General features: G+C 40.9%; 1 protein-coding gene across 2 annotated transcripts in view; it reads right to left on the bottom strand.

Moving 5' to 3' along the window:
- The window catches only part of LOC118179180 (ceramide synthase 4-like), a 53,353-nt gene that overhangs the window by 25,662 nt on the left and 7,038 nt on the right, over positions 1-20,653 (bottom strand). For both annotated transcript variants that reach the window (XM_035348332.1, XM_035348333.1), the window contains exon 3: positions 7,031-7,204. In XM_035348332.1, the coding sequence (XP_035204223.1) occupies positions 7,031-7,204 (174 nt within the window). The remainder of the gene's footprint in view (positions 1-7,030; positions 7,205-20,653) is intronic.

Here is a 20,653-nt window from a genome sequence, read left to right as displayed (position 1 = left end):
TTGCCTTCGAAATTTTGAGTGGAGTTTGTTTCTGCAGAAATTCATACTACAATCTGCAAGCATAAAATAATTCTGTCCTTACTGTAGATGTATTTATAGTGAGGTTGTCAAAGCTGAAGATGTTGGATGACTTATGAAGCCAAAACTGATGAGAAGTAAATGAGAAAGCTACCTCAGAAGGTAACCTTTCATTGAAAACTATGTTTCCAACCTTTACGGCTGAAGACAATTTCTTGAAAAGATGGTTCAAGAGGACGCTGGAAGTTCAGAAACCAGAACTTCAGTTCCCCAAGCCCCTACACTGGGGCTCACTGCTGATTGTGGGGGAGTAGCAGATCTGACCTAATTACTGATCTGGACTTCTTCATTATGCTGCAATCCCTGGTGACCAGTGCAGATGGAGCATGAACTTATGGCAAGGAAAGGAAACCTCTATAGCAGTGTGGCTTCAGCCAGGTAAACCACTGCAGCCAACAAAGATGAAGATGTCATTTCTGATTGACTGCAAACCAGTTTTCTGAAATCCACTAGGTAGGATTTAATTGGCAGTTCACCATCTGGCAAGATGGAAGAAAACTAAACCACAAGACTGTGAACTGGCAGATCTTTGTTACAGTCTTTTGTGCTTTAAACATCATTTACCTTTTCATTAACCTCACCTGTCAGCTTACACAACATTAGATTCATCCTGTGTCAACCTGTGGTGAACATACACAAAGGAACAAAAATATTTTGTTGGAATTGTGGGAAATGATAAGAGAATGTAGATATTAGAATAGGATCTCAGAGCATTAGCCTGAAGGAAATCTGAAGATGACCTGAGGTAAGTGCAGTGCTGCACATCTCTAAATACTAGCACATTCATAAACTTTTTTTTTTTTTTTTTTTTTTTTAAATAACCCAATTCGTCACATCTACTGCCTTCAGAGATGCTGGCATGCCAGAATCCCATGTTCTCACTAATCTGAGTGATAATAAATACCACTTTACTCTGGATCCTGAAAGTAAAGAAGCAGGAAGATCACTTGTGAGAATTTCTCTAATTGGTTAAGCAGTATCAATCTATGAAACGGTGTCTCCCAACCCCCAGTGATGAAATGGACTCAGCAAAGGAACAACTGGCTTTCAGAAGGCCACCATTTGCTCTGCTGGTGCTGTTTCCATGGCAAACGTGGGGCAGAAGCACAGAGGCAGCCTAACAGAGGATAATCAAGGCACAAGGAGCTCCATAACTGAAGCTGCTTTTTTTCATTTCTGCAACTTCAAATAATTTAATTAAAACTGAATTATCTCTGGCTCCTATTCAATGGCTTACAGTGTACTACTTCTGTCCTTGAAAAGAAGAAAGGTGTTAAAACCAGGACTACAGCAACCTTGAATTTGCTGATCTTAATACAGGGCAGAGGAGAATCAGTAGGCACAGTACAAAATGAGCAAAGGCATCAGATAGTATCACGTACAGCTTTGACGATAGCACAAGGCTCTATGTGAAGTTAGTGGGGACAGGCTGTGGATGTAACAAGCTAACTTTCAGCTGCTGATTTTTAGCACATTTGACCCTCCCTTACCGCATTCAGAACAGCAAAAAGTTAACACTGCCACCCATTTCCCCTCTTACTTATTTCAGAACTGAATGCAAAACAAACAAACAAACAAACAAAACAAACAAATCAATCTCTCCATGACTGAAGACATTTCTTCACAGCCCATGCAGCTCAGAGCTGATTGTAGCTAACCTGGACTAGAACCTATGGTTCTATTTACTGAAGATTTTAAAAAGTTTAAAACCAAATAATTATCTGAGTCTTCTATTTTGTGTTGGTGACAACTAAAGATTCACGAGTTTCCTCAGCTTTTTGTTCAGACAGAATGCTTTGATTTTATTTTGACATGTATTTTGTAATGACTGATGTTTGTGTAACACCTGAAAGCAAGCCAAGTCCTTCAGAAACACACATGAATCACAGATGGGTTCAGAGACTGCAGTCCAAGTAGAAATGCAGAAATGAATGGACAAAAAAAAAGCAATATAGACTGGGGACTTCTAACAGCAATGACACCTGCTGAGGGTTTGAACAGAAGTCCATGCAATTCTGAGAGTGTGTTAGCCCCTAGCTTCCTTCAGAAAAGTGCTTCACAGGTCAGAATTTCAGGCTCTGTACTTGTGCCTGAAAATTGGTGTTTCAGCTATTTCTCAAAGAATCTAGAACCACCTTGGGGTATGTAAGGTTTGAGATGTCTTTTATCATTTTCTCCTACTAAAAACCTTTTTCTACATTTACTGGAACAGTTCTTCCCTCATACAAAATGTAATTAAAAAGCAGTCATCCCCCCCAAAGGAAGAACATCAACATGGTGCTTGTGGAAACTTTAATGTCATAAGCTGCAAATTCATTAGGTATTTCCCAGACAGTTAAGAAATGAGTGACTGAGACAGCTCTAGAGCGTACCCATGAGGAGGTAATGACCCCCTGAAACACAGTCTGTGCATCTAAGACCCTGGTCTTAATGCAACTTCAGGGAAATCCCAGGAGATATCAGGACACCACAGTCTAAGTATAGGATACAGACTCAAAACTGGACACGGTAGAGAGATATACTCTAAACAGTGCCAAGCTGAGGGGGGAAACAACCTCTAAATTTTCTGTCCATACTCCTCCTAATACGGCCCAAGATGCAGTTTGCCTTACTTGTAACAAGAGTGTCTCCTAGCTGACACTGAACCTGGTATCTTGAAAACCCTACTCTGCATGCAGTCTTCTCATGGATAAAATCCTCCTGTACTGCAATTTCGAAACTACTGGGATTCAAATTTACTGACAATGACTTTCAGTCCCAAAAAATCACAGGTCAAGTCCAAAATCAGGACTATTAAAATGTACGTACATTTTGTTTATCAACTTTCTCCTTTATTAGCCAGAAAGCAATACAGTTTCCTTATTTTCTTAACAACATGGACAAGAAACACTGCAATAAAAGCTGTGATTTCTTCATAACCACAAAACTCCAAGAAACTGACTTTGATGGAGAAAAGTCCATCATTTGAAAGAAGTCCCATTTTGGGGGTTGGACCCAAGGATCTCTCAAGGTCCCTTCCAATCCCTACAATTCCGTGATTCTGTGAAGTCTCAAACATTATAAATCTTGTCTTTAAACTGGAGACATGGACCTGATGGATGGACCACTCACTGGGTAAGGAATTGGCTGGATGGTCGCACCCAGAGTTGCAGTCAACAGCTCAACATCCAAGTGGAGATCAGTGATGAGCGGTGTTCCTCAGGGGTCGGTATTGGGACCGGTGCTGTTTAACATCTTTGCTGGGGACATGGACAGTGGGATGAAGTGCATCCTCAGCAAGTTTGCCATGACACCAAGCTGTGTGGTGTGGTCAACACACTGGAGGGAAGGGATGCCATCCAGGGGGACCTAGGCAGTCTTGAGAGGTGGGCCTGTGTGAACCTCATGAGGTTTAACAAGGCCAAATGCAAGGTACTGCATCTGGGGCAGGGCAATCCCAAGCACAGGTATGGGTATGCAAGTCTTTAAACTCAGGCACCAGATACAAGTGCAGGACATTCCTCATACTCATAAGTACAACCTGGAACTATCAGAGAAAGGGGTTCTCAACTTCCAGGTCCTCTCTTTAGTCAGGACAGAAGTACTGACCTCCCCCAGCATCTGCTTCAGTATTGTGACAGGGACTAGGAGCTCTGCATTCTGCTCTCATCAGCACCGAATGCCCCATATTTTCCCAATTTACCCAGAGCAAACTAGCTCACAGAGGAGTTGCTTCACAGAAATGTGAGTTGTTTCTTTTCCCCTAGGGCTGCACCCACAACCTCCTCAGCTCTCCCAGGCCCCACCCAGCTACTGCATAGCCTCTTCCCACAGCCACCACCTAATGCACAGAGTAACTGGTTGTCGGACGCTGCTGTCTCAGTATTTCCAGGTTCAGCCAGCAGGTGCCAAGGAGAGGAATAAACATGCTCAAGGTAGCATGGTCTCTCCCGGGTTTCATCTTCAAAATAAGATGGCACCATTAAAAACTGCCAAGCATGATGTCTAATGCAGTTGGTGAATCAGGGTTTGCAGAACCTTCTCTGAACTTCTTGTCTCTTTGTATTTTCTTGGAATTCTGATGCAGATAAATGGTAACAGTTTACAGCATTTCCGAAATCCTGGAGCAGGCATCACATGGAAGAAAGTGCACATCTAGAGTAAAAAATGCTTTGTACCTGATGCACAGTTGCAAATAATACATGAGGGTAGAATCAGTTGCCAGAGGCCAAGCTAAGGCCATTGAAACTAAACTTGTTAGCCTATTTATGTTCTGTGAAATCACACTCATATTGACCCACAGGTGTATAAAGCTACAAAGTCATGGTCATCTACATGGAGAATGAGAAATAGCACACGTCCTTTCAATCTGCAATTCTCAAAACTCTGTGCAAATGAGTTTAAACGGTCCTAGCCCTACTGTACATGCAAGGTAACGGAGAAACAGAGGACTTGATTCATACCTCCCATTCTCTAAGGGAACCTTTCTTCTCCAGGATGAACTGAATGTGAAATGGTAATTATTAAGAATGAGAAAACTTCATGCTGAAATAAATGACTGCGGAGAGTTAGGACAAACAAGAATATAGCTCAGAACACTAGCTTGTAATTTGCATAGGTAAGATAGTGGTATGATTACAGGGTTCCTGGACCTGTAAAATGGGCTTGAGATACTATCTTTCCTAAGGGTGTGACAAGAAGCTTTTATTTAATGAAGTCTGTGAATCAAAACAGTTTTAAAATGCATGAGTAGGCCTACGCCTGTGGAAACTCTCCCAACTTAGGTAGAGCTTGGAAAGGAAATGTAAGAATCTTTTGATCTGGTCAGGAGCATCTTAGAGGAGATGGAAAAGATATTTAGGCTGACTAGGACCAGTATGGCAGGGGAGAGAGGAATAAAGGGACAGAGTTGCAAAAGCGCTGAATCACTGCAGCTGGTGGTGGCCTCTGGAGATCATCCTGTCCAACTCTGCTGCTCAGTCAGGGTCAGCTAGAGCAAGCTGTTCAGGGCTGTGTCCAGCTAGGTTTCCAGTGTCTCCACAAAGGGAGACCACTCTCTCTCCAGGGAATCTGTTCCAATGTTTGACCACCCTCACTCCCAGTTAAAAAGTGTTTTCTTGTGTTCAGATGGAATATCATACGTTTCAGTTTGTGCCCACTGCCTCTTGTCCTGTCACTAGGCATCACTGAGAAGAGTTTGGCTCCTTCTTCTTCATGTCCCTGTCTTCCTTGTACTGAAGAACTCACAACAGGACAATTCTAGCCAATGCAGAACATTGGGCCTTAATGTCTAGCTTCATACTGCAAGTGTGTCCAAGTGACCAAAGGACAATACCTGCCTAAAGAGGTACTTTATGCAGCCATGTCCTGCAGGTCAGCAAGAAAGAAATGTGATTCACTCCTTTAATGGTTACCTACAGCACCTTGGTTCCCACAACAGTGGAGGTAACTGAGACACCTATGTCCTCAGGAAAATGCAGGATAAAAACCATGGAATTAATGGAATGCACACTAAACATATTACTTACAAAGAAAAGACTTGGATTCCAAGTTTGTATCATTAAAAGAAGATTCTTTAAGTTATCATTCATGCATTTGTTTTTAATAAAAACCCAATTTAATGCCAGTATTTTTACGTAAAAATATTCTCACAGCAGAGCTCAGAATTCTACTTCTAAACACTTTTTCAACTTGTCCTTGTATCACAGAGAATCTGGAGAAGAAACATGTTTGAGCCTCAGAAAGGTCCATATCTGTTTTCTTGTGCAAGCTCTTTTTTGAAAAGGATGACAAAAACATTTTTTTAATTTTAATTTTTGAAAACTTTCATTTAATTTTTTTTTTTGTTTGTTTAAGCTCTTCCTGAGCTTAAAACCACTATGGATTTTGACTAAGCTATTTCTAAAGAACACCTCTTCAGACAACTTGTAATAGCAATTTTTCAATCCAGTGAAGACCACTTTAAATAATTTTCAAAGTCATGAAAGGGGTCTTACTCTGCAGCCCTGACACTAAGGTAACGCTCAGTTAATCCATAAGCAAATTACATTGAGTCGCACACGGTACTGACTATGGCTAAACTGCTTTATAGCAACAGCACCAGTTCAAGACCTTAATGAAAGTCAGAGCCAGCAAACCTTGTGGGATTTCTAGTAGTGCTTTCACCATAATTACCAATTTTTCTGTGCTAAATAGTAATGTGTGAAATACTCAAATGGCTCTTGCCAGAAAAATCCTAGAGACAGAGTTACTCTTGTGCTGATCCTGGAAGATCATATCCTAGAATCTGCAAAAAGCAGCCACTGAAGCAGGTCTGGTAGTAGAAGAGAGACTCTGGCATCCCAGCTCTGGAAGTGGCTGTGGCAGGCCTCAACCCAGAGGAGGCAGCTACAAACATCTTCACATGGTGCTCCCAAGGAAATTACACTTCCTGAACCCAGATCAGTGGTCAGTGAAATGCATACGTTCATGTAGCTATGCCAGTACTGATTCTGAGGTCAGATGTCTCAGCTTATCTTACTGCATCTTATTCAGGCTCCTCTGTCGGGTGGGATATCCCAGATCGCCATTTCCCGAGATGAAGGAGATTTAACTGTATTTGGGTAGTCTAAGCATTATTTCCACTGCACCTGGCCCAGAGATAGCAAGTAATGTACAATAGAAACTGCATGTCTCCCTTCTAGAGCACAAACATAAACCTAATTCTAGGGCTTGCTTGTTTTAAGTGTGGGAAGTCACACTGCTTATAATTAGACCTTAAGGGTAGGATTTGTGTCCTATATTCAACACGTTTCTTTAGTAAGTAAACAGAGCTGTTAGAAAGAGCTGAAATATTTACCTCAGCACACTTTATGACCTGGAGTTTCCATGAACCTCCTTAATCATACATTGGGTACAGACAATAAAGCTAGCTGTTGGACCCAAACTGACAGCATTATCCCCAAAACACCCCGAAGACTGCTAAATAACTTACCTCTCAAAGATGTATCGAACGACAACCAAGATTAAAGCAAAAGGAATACTGAGCAGGAGATCACGAGGCTGAGGATAATGGATGTCTTCAGACTCCTTCATGTCCTCCCAGGTAATTCCTGGGGGGAGCCAGAACTCGTGCTGCCATAGCCATTCATTCAGAGAGCGTGCCATCCTGGAAAGAAGAGAGACCAGAATACACTGAGGATAGTCTAACACACAGCAAACCTGTCAGCACAAGCCAGCGAAGCAGAGGAAGGATTACACCCTAGCTGAGGTTGCATCTGGCTATGAAAGTAGAAGAGGTGTGGAATGCATCAATGCCCAAGGACCTGATAACCTACTCACAGATTTTTATCAGGTGCTCAGTGACTGCTGATTCCTGGCACAGAACCAAAAAAGGCTAACATGGAGAAAAGTGTCTCAAAATTCAAAAGAGCACACTAGTGTCATGCTCAGCAAGATGTATCAGAAAGTTTTATCTGAGTACTGTAACTTCTCAGGTTCATAGATCCCTTCCTATAGAAAGGACAGCTCGGTATCATGAAGATCTGGCAAGTCTGTTCCAAGGCTGGCTACCAGTTCTCCTTTATATGTGCGTATCTCTACTTTTTTGATCTTTTGTATGTGTTTGTTTCTATTTACATATTACAATTCCACTGTGCGTGTATGTGTATGTGTGCGCAGTAATTAATACTATTCTGAGGTTGTCCTTTAAAAAAATGGATCTATATTCTGCTTTACATGATTAAGGAAAGTACTTCCAGGTAAGAATTTTTTGTGCTAAGTGGTAAATCTCAATGAATCTTAAAGACCATGACTGAAGGTGTGATTTACATACATGATCAGAGAGTTTAGGAGCATAAAAAAGCGAAATGGGATTAACAAACCATTCAGCATGAAAATACTGCTGCCTGGTAATTCTAGCTCACACACAAGCAGGAGCTGCGCTGCTCTCCAACACACGCTTCTCATTCTGACTGGTAGCAGCAAATATCCCAAACCCAAGTTCTGAATGTAAACCAAGCAGGCTCTCTGTAGGTACAAACTATGTAAGGGAATTAGATGCCCATTGAGATTATTTCAATAGCACACAGGAAATGCCATCTTACAAAACCAATGGAAAAAAAAAAAAAAAAACATGCAATTTAAACCCGAATATCATAAAACATCTCATGCAGGAGAGGCCCAAACCCTGGCCCATTTTCTGCAAGGACAATTGCTTAACAGATTGAAAATAAATCAAACATTGTACTTTGAGTACACCTTTAATTCAGGAGTAGCTCCTTTTTTGGCTAAACTGAAGATAAGGCTTATTCCAGCATTTGTAGAGTCTTAGGGATATCATCTGAAGCACAACATCTCTTCTTGATTTGGTCTTTCTTACCCATCTCAATGTGTCTTTTGATCTGATTCTACCAGGGAAGAACAGGACACTAGATGTAGATGTAGATGACACATTACATGTAGAGCTTAGGGATATGGTTTAGTGGGGACTGTTAGTGTTAGGTCAGAGGTTGGACTTGATGATCTTGAGGTCTCTTCCAACCTAGAAAATTCTGTGATTCTGTGATTCTGTGACTATTTCTTAAGATTTGACTCTCATTTCTCCTGAAGCATTCACAGCCAATTCAGTATGACAACAAAATTGATTTCAAATATATGTGTATTTGACACAAAGTGAATGCAATTTTCAGAGCATTTAGGATATGCAAAGTAGGAAAACTCTCTCCTCTTTTCAACAAGGAAAAAGGAAAAACAACATCCTAAAAATGCATTCTCTTTTTCCTCCCTGCATTCCCTGATTTCAGCATCTGATACCTAAATGCACAACACAAAAATGACTCTGAAAAATCTGGAGCCTCCTATACTGTAGAAGTATATCTGAGAGTAGAAGCAGTATGGCCACAAGAACGATATCCATTCTTGCTGCAGCACCCAACTTCACTAGCACTATAAAGAACATAGAGGTCTTTTGCCAGATCTCAGTTTGACAATAATCGCAGCATTTTCTTTCTCGTGCAGCTTCCAGGACTCTGCAAACTTCCAGGCTGTTCTCCATTCTGTCTGCTAGTCCTCTTTTCAATGCGATGTCTGGACAGAAATCATTGGTACATAAAAACATCTTTTATAGACTCTTCAAAATCTGGTTTAAGAACCTGACAGTCAAGATGTAACAGATTTTAAATTGCCTGCCAAATCTCTTGAATCTCTCTGATTCTCTGGGGCATAGAGTATAACCTCATTTCCCACATGAAGGGTGTTTTAAGGTGGGAACAACCTGCTATCCACTATCTGTCCCCTTGCCATAGGATGCTTCAGAGCTAATTCCCTTTCTGTCTTGCCTTTGGTGATTCAGCAAAGGCAGCTGAAGCCTGGACCACAGAAGAGTCACGACAGGATTCACTGTACATTAAAAAGAGAAGCTAGTTGAAGTACACATATTTTCACGCTAGAGAAATCTTTTCAGGCTACTCAGTAAACATGCTATTAACTTGTATAGTTCCATTTTGGTGACACAGATATAAGCCCCTGGGACAGGCTGGCAGCTGTGCTGAACCTCAGAGCCTCAGTGAACCAAGTTTTCAGGATGTCCCTAAGTCTCCTTTAGACTGCACGAATACAGGTTTCTACACAAAATTCTATAGTTATAGACCAGAAAGTGTGTATGTAGAAGCAAACCATACAAGTATTGACTTAGCTGGCAAAGAATTCAGTATGCTGTCACTATGAAGTGTGGTGATAATGTTCCAAAACAGTTTGTACACTTCAGATAGGTCCCTGACAGCAGCTAGAAAAGTCAGGTAACTTAAGCAAGGTGTCTGAATTAGAAAGAGCTACACAAGGCATGAAAGACACCATTTACCGGTGTTGGTAAATGTTCTTAGCTGATAAAAATCTCAGCTGTAGTCAGTAAAAGTAATACATTGGACATGTTTTTCACTAACGGGACTCTCTGATATGAAACTGAGTTAAATTTAAAATGGCCTTCCCATCCTCAAAAGCCATTTTGACAAGCAAAATCCTTCTGTTAAGACACAAGAATTACAAGAGGTGGCAGAGGAAAAATAAGCCTTGTAAGGCTTCCCATCCCTGGAAGTGTTCAAGGCCACTTTGGGCAACCTAATCAAAGCAAATTAAACATCCTGTTATCTTAAAAAAGCATATTTAATGGTGGGAAACAACGAGCTTTTGGATAACATGACGTGTGCACCACCAAAAGCAGAACACTATAGTGGTGCTGCTGTGCCTGAAGTCTGGAAAAGGTTTTGGTTTCTTCTCTTGGAGCAGGCTAGAGTCACAGGACTAGTTCATGACCTACATACCACATAGATATGAATACTAAAGCTAGGAAGTGTAATCAGCAAGAGCACAGAAACCTCGTATTTTGAGTTGTCCATGACAATAGTTCCTGGAAAACGCCCTCCTGGGTTTCTCAAACAGCTACCAAGATGCTGTATGACCTCTGGCTGCCCATTAGGATAATCATGCAGGACTGTGTTCTCAGAAAAGCTGGGTAATGTCTGAAAAACATGAGCTAGCAGTTAGTACTAAACACATCCAGCTGGGGCTTGTGGTGATACAACTGACCGTAAACACTGCACAGCAAAACGCAGATCTAAGAGATCTAATCTCCTCTTGTCATAACCTGCATGGAGTTTCGAGCACATGGACAGAGCGGGTTGATTGCAGGTATCTCAAGATCTGCATTTCTTGAAGTTATATGGTTGGTGGCCCAAAAAGCCTGTGTCTTGTAGCTGCAGCTGCTGCATGCCTGCTTGGGGACAAGGCACCCGATTCCTCTACTCTGTCCTGGGATGGAGCAGAAAGGTTGAGTTACATCCTTGAAACGGAGTGTAGATTGGTGATCATTTAGTGACTGAGCCTGGGAACAGCTTCAGCTTGCAGTTAGATTACTGTAACTAAGAAGGACATCAGGAATACCTAAGAGAACCCTAGAGAGTAATTACATTTCCCTCCTTCCTCAGCTCTTCAGAAAACATTTCTTCAGTACCACGGGGTTATTCCAAAGGGCAGACAATAGGCATGTTAGGGAAAGATGCCACAATAACTAGCTTTGCTTTTCTGAGGGTGCTCAATTGGCATTTTAGAAACACAGCTTTTTTCCAGTCTTCAGCTTTCCAGCTGCCTCTGCTTGAGAACTTGGCCTGTCTAAATTGCAAGAAGTTAAATATGTTGCTTGTATCCTTTTCTGTATTTTTTTGGTGATGTTTAATGATAGCTGCATGATGTATTACACAACCAAGGATTCTCCCTCCAGAACTCCATGTATCTGATAGCAAACACAGGCTTGGTGGAGGGCAGCAACTTAACTCTGTCAAGTGGGGAATATTTAAAATAAGTCTTGCAATTTGCTTAGGGGGAATATTCTTAGATTCAAAATACTAAAGAAGTAAACATCCATTATCTAATCTACTCTTATGTGCAAACTACAGTCAAGATCACCTTCTTCAAAGTTTTCTTTATCTCAGCAACTATCATTATACATCACAAAAATATAGAAGAAGGTACAGTGTGAAGCAACATATATATATATATATATATATTGCAATTTAGACAGGCCAAGTTTTCAAGCTGAGGCAGCTGGGAAGCTGAAGACAATGGTGCTTCTAAAATGCCCATTGAGCACCCCCAGAAGAGCATCAACTGGCCTACTTCTTTTTCAAAAGTCCTTTACACCTCACAGAACATCCTGTGTTATTAGTTGTAGCTTTGTAATAATATACAGGAAGAAGCCCTCCAGCTCTGAATACAAGAGTAACAAAAAGCTTCTTTCACAAAGAAAAGTTCAGCAAGAACAAAGGAAAAAACAACACCGCAAAACACTCCCCCATACGTGACACTGAACAGATCAGCATTAGGATTTCACAGTGAGCATACGAGTAAACGCTGAGAAAACAGTATTAAGTTTGTAGTAGAATATGTATGTGAAGATGAAACGAGAGCTGAGAATTATCACAGTTATGCCACGGGGACAGGAAGGACAAGGTTTAGGACAGGCCGAGTCTATACCATGACAAGATCAGGCACTCAATATATACTTGAACAAGGCTCCTTGAAGTCAACGCAAGGTCTTGAAGCAACTGGACTTAGCACAGTCCAGCAGCCCTGCCAATTGCATTTACATTTATGTTAAATCTTACCTTTCTTGATTTTTTCTTTCTAACTTGACATTTCTATCTGAATCCTTAGAGGGACAAAGGTTGCTCCTATCAGGCTGCACTGAACTGCTGCTAGGAAAGCAGAATTTGCTCTGCTTTGCAGGAGGAATGCAACTGCAGTATCTAAGCACCGCGGCAGAGAATAGCACTACAGGGCTCCGTGAAATCTGAGCCGTGTATCAGTAATACCACTACACTTAATTCCCGTAGGGACGTATTTATATAGTTTCACTTTCAAAGCTGAACTGTTTGAGAAGCAGCACGGAATCTGACTAGAAAGGTTACTCCTTGTCTCACAGTTAAGATGGCTAAGCAGGTTTACCCAGAAAGCATAACTGTCGCTTACATCTTCAAAGAGTCATTCTGCTGCTTCCCTTACAGAATCTATTCCCAAGCTAAACATTAGAATAAAGCTACATGAATACTCAGATAAATTTGCATATGTGAATGCAGGAGATAAGGGTGAGGGAAAAAGAGAGAGAAAAGACTTAAAAATCTTCATAAAGAACAGGGCAATTACCTACCCACTCTGAAGAAAACTAGGTGTAGGTATCTGCTGTCCAGTTTTTAACTGCAGTGTTAAGCTAGACATTGTTGCATTAGCCACTGTTCGCTGCTTACACTATTAAGAGGAAGATAATATAAAGATCCATAATAATAATAAAAAAGAGATTACGCTGCAGTTTTTAGTTTGCTTTTTGATTAAATCAATATTCCCTGCCCTAAACCTTTCTGCCCCTGCCTTAATGTTTACGCAGCACATACTGGGAACGTGGATGCAGCAGTGACTGAGGTCTCTGCTGTAGGAATTCTGGCCCAGAATAGCACAGAACTTTCCATCTTCTTTCCAGATTCCAAAATACACCTCATGAACTTGTTTCCTCCTCCTTTCTACCTGAGGAAGCAGTTAATCTTAGGAACATCCAAGACTGTGCTGAGTCACTTTCAGCTTTTTGCTCTAAGAGGCAACAATAATACCTTCTTACTGAAGGGTACCAAGACGTCTTAAAGGTGTCTCAACATTTTTGCAGCAAGTACCTTGGAAGGTTGTTTACTACAGGAATGCCCGTGCTGGTTCTAGCAGCAATGTAGTTTGTGGTACTGCACTAACTACTAACAAACTAACTACAATCAAGAGTCTGAATGCCATTTGCTTTTGTATTAGCACAGGATTTTACCACAAACAAGTTCTTCTTACTGTTTATAGAACAGTACTTTTATCTAATCCTTTATTTCTAGGCTAAACAAGTCCATGGCTTCTAATTCTCTCCTAATATAACTAGCCATAGTTGAAGAGATAAAAAACCTTTCCTTGCACATTCCTCTGTTTATGACTAGACTCTGAACAGGATTTCTGAGAGGAGTGTCTAGCTTTAACACCCTCATTTTTAATATAAATTTCTGTTATTAGTCCCCAGATACACAACTCTGCACTTTTTACTATTAAATGCCACCTGACTTCTCTTACTCTGGCTAGGAAGGCCTTCCAGTTCTTGATGATACCGCAGATGGTCTATTGTCTAGAGGTGGATTAGCTGAGTTTGTGGGTGGATAATGCCACAGGTACAAACATCCACCAAGTGCCTCTGGGCCAAGCTGTTTAGGTCTGTCAAGTCTTATTAGCTTAAGTGCAGCATCATGCTAACGACATTGCTGCCAGAAGCAGCCCAGGTATTCCTGAAGTAGACTTCCTGGTATAGCCAGTTTTCCTTGGACTTAATTAACTCCCAGCAGCACATTAGTGCCACGGGGGGAATTACTAGTTCATGTGGAAGCACACCACCATACGGATGCAGTTATATTGCTTCTGGATTCAACTTGCTCTATTTTTTGCATGGGCTATGACTGAAACAATTAAAAACAAAAAAAAAGAGCCTCTTAAATTGTGATATTTTGGAGAGCAAAATGGAGAGGCTCTCCCTATTTTTCTGAGAATCACAGAGTGTTAGGGGTTGGAAGGGACCTTGAAAGATCACCTAGTCCAATCCCCCTGCTGGAGCAGGAACACCTGGATCAGGTCACACAGGAACACGTCCAGGTGGGTTTTAAATGTCTCCAGAGAAGGAGACTCCACAACCCCCTGGGCAGCCTGTTCCAGTGCTCTGTCACCCTCACTGTAAAAAAGTTTTGTCTCATATATAAGTGGATCCTCCTTAATAAGGTCACCCCTCAGTCTCCTCTTCTCCAAGCTAAAGAGCCCCAGCTCCCTCAAACTTTCCCCGTAAGGGAGATGCTCCGCTCCCTTCATCATCCTCGTGGTGCTGCACTGGGCTCTCTCAAGCAGTTCCCCATCCTTCTGGAATGGAGGGACCCAGAACTGGACGCAATATTCCAGATGTGGTCTCACCAGGGCAGAGAAGGGGTGGGCGAAAAGCTCTCTCGACCTACTAACCACAGTGCTTCTGATACACCCCAGGATGCCATCAGCCTTCTTGGTCACAAGGGCATGGTGCTGGCTCATGGTCATCCCGCTGTCCACCAGGACCCCCAGGTCCCTCTCCCCTTCAGCCGGGGTGTAGAAACTGCTGTGCATATTCATTAAGATTCCCTGTTACTTCAAATAGGAAGCTCCATTGTATTCCAGTCCTGTGCTTGTCCATCCTTTTCTAAATTTGGATCATTTCCCTCCCAATATCTTTTCTAGACAGTTTCCTACATATTTGATACTTCCCACAATCACAGAATCATTAAGGTTGGAAAAGACCTCCAGGATCACCTGGTCCAACCGTCCCCCTACCACCAGTATCACCCACTAAACCATGTCCCTAAGTACCCCATCAAACTACTTGTTACAGTTACATAAATCACAAGATCAGGTGTGAAATTTACTGCAGTTCTCTTATAGAGAAATAATTTTAACAAAGAAAGCTTAGACTAACATGACATAGGCCATCTTTTCTGCACCCATGTTACCTTTAATGTCTTCACCTCAGTCTCCAAGGTTTTTCTGCCCCCAATTTTATTTGTAAAAATTTCACATTAGGGTCACAATACTGGGATTACAGTTGGTGGGATGATTTTTCCATCTAACATATATCAAGTATTGTCAATTTGTTAAAAATGTATAGGTAGAAAAAATGTTTGCTCAAATATTCTTAAGTACACATACTATTATTTCCAGCATGCTGAGACAAGGATTACCTAAGTTCTAGTTGCCTTAAGGGAATACATTAAACTTTTCAAATTTTATCTCAGCTTGGATATGTTCATTTCCATTCCTTCATCCCTGGGGATACACCTGCTTTCTGATATCGTCTTATCAACGTTTCCTTTCCCAGAGATCACTCTCTTTCCCTTTTCCCTCTGTTAGTTCTTCCCCATTTTAATTTAAAGCTTTATCTATCAAGTGAATTTAATGACAGCCTGCCAGTGTCCAAGGGATTCAGCTGAAATTTATTAAGAACAATGCCTTAGAATGTCCTCTGATGGAAAAATATAATAAAGCAAAATCTTTACTTATGTTACCAGTCCATGAACAATTTATTAACCTTCACTCTCTTGGTATGCCTTCTCCTCATTTTATTTGTCAAAGTATCTTTTCTACAAAAGCCACTGCCCTTTACACCACCATTTCTCTGAACTTCTATTGTAAGACTGCTTGCTCTGGCCCTAACCAATACAGAACCTCCTCCAACCACATGGGTGGATTCTAGTATGAATCTTGAGTATGAACCTCTGTTTACCTGCCGCTAATTCTGCTTAACTTCTCCTGTGTTCCCTAGCTTTCTCGTTTTTTTCTTGTGATTCTGAATGAGCTTTTCTTTTCTCTACAACCTCAAGCTCTGGCAGAATCTCCACTTCATTTTTTGTGTCAAATAAGACTTTTCCAACTCTGACTAGTAATTAAAAAAAAAAAAATCTTCTTCCTTTTGTAATTATCAACACTAAGTTCTCCCAGGCTTACTCTCATGATCCAGACCTTTGTCCTCCACATTCTGTTGTTTGGAAGCTGGCTGGAAACTTGAAATGATTTATGCAGCCTTGTCTTGCCACCAATGACCAGTTATACTCAACTTCCTGGCTTTCAGATGTTCTTACTTGGGTCTACGAGCTGATATTTCCTACCAAATTACTTTATGTCTGCTGCCCACTCAAGAATAAATTAATTTTGCAACTCATCTTTTTGAATTTATTTTCTCTATTTGTTTACTTCCATTACTAGCCCAACAGAAGCTTAATTTTTCACTCATGGTTTTAAAAGCAGAATGGCAAAATTTGCCTTCACAACCCTCTAAGAAAACATCTCTTTTCAACCCACTGAGAGAACTGGGTTGTGCTACTTTAGTTCCTAAACTTTCCAACTTTTCATCAACTTTAGCTCTACCTCATGCTTCAGTGCGGGCTGGTCGTGTGCTGCTCTGTTCGAAAGCAACAATTTCCATTTACACCCTCTTTTGGGAGTCCCCTTTCCCAGAAAAAGCATAGAAACACAAAAGAAGCGCTAGAAGCTACAAATCAGCATCTAGCAAATAGACAAACTTGGCTACCTAGTTCTTCAGAGAACAATACTCTCTTCTTCCTTAGCCAATATAAATTACTAATTGCCATACCTTGTGGTCTGCTTGCCAGCTTCTTGGCTGTTAGGCTTCTCTGACTTCTTGACTCCAAAGCAGACTGCCAGGTCTGACCGACAACACAGCTTACAGGCTGATGTCAGGCATCCACGTCAGAATGCAAATCAGACAGCTCTTCTCACTCTATTATCCTTTACTGAGGTGGATGAGTAAGATTCCTTGATTTTACCCAGTAAAAACCAAGTACTGGTTTAACCAGGAAAAAACAAAACCAGAAAAGGCACTAAGGACCTCAGGCTTCTCCAGGTCTTTGGTCAGGAGGTACTTCTAACAGTGAGCCCAAATTTTTCTTAGCATTCCTTTTGCTGACAGTGCACTTAAAGAAGCCCTTCTGTTTGCCCTTCACATCCCTAGCTCCAACACAGCTCTGACTTTACATGCAGTTAGAAATAATATCATGGCTGTTTCATCCATACTGCTTCTCCAGACCCTTGGAGATGCTTCCCTACTAAGGCTGAAGAAACTCATGTTGAACTGCAGCACCTGTTAGTCAAACAAGTCACAAAAATAAAGTGGTATGTTAAGTTAGCAGTGTAAAAAGCAGCAGAGACGAAAGCTGAAGACCTTTGCAGACTCTGTCTGGCACTTACCTTGGGTTTCTACTATTAAATGAAGTAATGTTCCTTTACTTCCAGGGTGGGGTGAGGTAACATCAACTTTGTTTTTCTGACACTTTGGAATAATCACTATTCTGCTACTGAATGCTAACTTTACAAACAATTTTTCAACAACAACAACAAACCTGCATGCTAATTGTTTTGGTGAGGCATAAGAACACTACAGAATCATCATAGAATGGCTTGGGTTGGAAGGGACCTCAAAGATCATCCAGTTTCAATCCCCCTGCCATAGGCAGGGATGCCACCCACTAGATCAGGTTGCTCAGGGCCTCATCCAACCTGGACTTAAACACTTCCAGGAATGGGGCATCCACAACATCTCTGGGCAATCTGTTTCAGTGCCTCACCACCCTCTGAGTGAAGAAAACCACGTTCTACCATCACTGTGTAGAAGACTACACACATACTACCTCTTAGCAAGAACATCAGACACTGCTAGTATCCAAGTAAGGCAACTCAGGCATCCAACATACCAGCTAGAACACCCTCCAAAATACATACACAGGTATTACCATCTTTATGTGTGTTTCTTGAAAGCATACATTTACAAATATAAAATGCAAGAAGGAGGCACTTATAAAACCCAGACCTGCTACTCAGCAATTTCTTTGGATTTTTTTCCTTCATTCTTTCTTCTAATGCCTGCTATTTCCTCTGGTCTTTCTATAGACATAGGACACTGGATTACATCACTTGAGAGAAATCAGGAATAAAATCAAGTTAGTGGACTCAGGCCACAGTAAGCTAAGAATTCACGGAGGAAGATCACATAAAGAAATCAAGAGGAAACTTGGTTCAATCTTAACTGCTCATCTCCCTTCTCTCAATTCACCAAAACCACACAAAGCAAGAGTAAGACGAGTCTTAGTGAGGCATCTTCCTTCAAACTGAGTTAAGAGACGGTAAAAACTGCCAAAAAGCTCTTTAAGCTTACATATCCCCAAAGACCATACAAACAAGTAGTTTGTACACTGATAGAGACATTTTCACAGGTTTTGGAGGGAAACAGAAAATAAAATAAATCACATGCTATGAGAATACACACTGGTAAGGCTCAAAATTTCAAGCCATGTAACAATGACAACCATGGGAAATCCACAAAACTCTTCCAAAGGCAAGTTCTTGTCTTACAACCTAAAGTCATGTGCATGATGTTTAGATGCTGGAGAAATGGGAACTATGTGCCCATACCTTTCAATATGATACATACCCCAAACATCTTTTCTACTGCCATATGAAATTTTTCAATCGATTATCACTGTTCCTGTTACTCAACAACTACACATCAGGCCTCAAAACTTTTTAATTATAACTGTGAAACTGAAGAACTGTGAAAAACAAATAGAGGGTAGTAGGTTCAAGTTTCCAAGGCCATACTTAAGCCACATCCTCAGACTTCTGAACCATATCTGTTAGGAAATTTTCTTGCTGTATAAACTGAAATTTCAACACAATTTCTAAGTCAGAATTTGAAAGGAAGAATTAAAATACTGCACGTCCCTCAAAGTCTTTTTCATGTAAGTTCATGTGACAATGCAATGCTTGTCCAATGTGTCATCTGATTCTTCAGCACTTCCAAAGCACATTACAAAGCAAATAGTGGTATGGTTCTGGTCTGACTGCCCTCTCTCAGTCTGTTCTCTAGGAATCACCTTTGGCAGAAAGGTGTTGGTGTTGTGTTCTGGAACAGAAAGGCCTTCCTCCTCTGTTCTGCCACTCTGGCCACATGGTTGGTTCTGCACAGTTTGTAGCAGCTCTCTGAAGCTCTCCATCCCTCATCCCATCATCCAAAGTTCCTACTGCCCGGCAGTCCAAAGCTTCACCATTGCTCATTTGTACAGTCAGTCCCTACAGTGAGTCAAGCCCTACGTTATCCTTCACTCTACCACAAATGGGGCATTTCCCCAAATATGTGTTTCTCATTTATCACCCCAGCAAGAACGAACATTCAGCTAAGTGAAACACTGAACTCCTGAACTGCTAATCTTCAGACAAAAAGAGAGAGAAACAGTTGTGATAATAAGGGAACTGGAAGACAAAGGAACAAATACATGTGACTTCTATGCCACAGATCTAGCAAAGATAAAACATCAAAGTGGAATTGGATCATCTTGAATGCCAACAGAGATTAGAAAAGTGCTTATCTATCATCCACACTAGGTGAGTTTGTTTGCATTAGGTTGAGGGAGGCATCCTTTATTATAACCTAGCACACCTACAGATGCAGATCATAACATTTCACACAATCTCCACTCTCCTCCCTCACGCAGGGAACACACAGGCTTTAATTACTTTCTACCAGCCGGCTTTGAATTTCAGTATCAACAGTTCCATCAGTTTCCCAGGTTATTTGTTCCCACAAACTCCCCAGGCTGTTTCAAAGCTTAGAGACAAAAATGAAATTTTAATTACTAAAATTAAGATTTTAAAAATGACACCCTTCTAAAACTAGTACGTTTTCATTATTTTTCTTTCATTTCAAAACACAAAACCTAAAACTTTATCTGAGAATAGCATCTGCATTCCCAACATTACAGCAAAAGCAAAATACATTAAAAACAGTCTGAGAAACAGCAACCAACAGAAAGATTTCCCTTTCTCCACAACTAAAAGAACTGACTCGCTTTTCACAATTGTTACTGCTTAACGAGTGATGCAATCTACCATATGATTTTTTATATATATATATTTATATTTTTAAAAGAACATGAACTATGTGAGCTGAGACAATCACACCTCTACTAGTTACAGTGACTGGATAAGTGAACATAACCCAGGCCAGAGTGACAGCCACAGCCATTTCGATTTCCCTGTACAAAGTTAACAACTCTGGATGTCACAGCACAGCCCTGATTCATGTTAGCTGAGCTCAGGGTTTATTTTTAAAATACAGATACTCAGGGTCACTTTCTCCTTTCTTCAGTTCACCACAAATCGATGTAATTACTGGGGGAAAAAAGCTTTACATGATAAATCATATAATAATTATTTCAGGAATTCTGATTTCAAGTTTTTTCTTTAGTATCATCTCTAAACAGAAAAAAAAACAAACTGATCTTTTCTTTAAAAATATTAAAAACAATCTCTGGCATAACATCTTTCAAATCCTTCAAAAGGTTATCTTTTATATACGTATGAAGACAGATTGACGGTAAGGAAGCAGTTCCCCAGAAAAATTCTGACAGTACCCCAATGGGTAAAAATACCCATTGTTACAGAAAAATAACCCAAACAGAGCCTGTTTCTC

Source organism: Oxyura jamaicensis, chromosome 28, assembly GCF_011077185.1.
Source record: "Oxyura jamaicensis isolate SHBP4307 breed ruddy duck chromosome 28, BPBGC_Ojam_1.0, whole genome shotgun sequence".
NCBI lineage: Eukaryota > Metazoa > Chordata > Aves > Anseriformes > Anatidae > Oxyura > Oxyura jamaicensis.
Note: the sequence above shows the minus strand (reverse complement) of the source record. Positions and strands in the feature narration are given on the sequence as shown.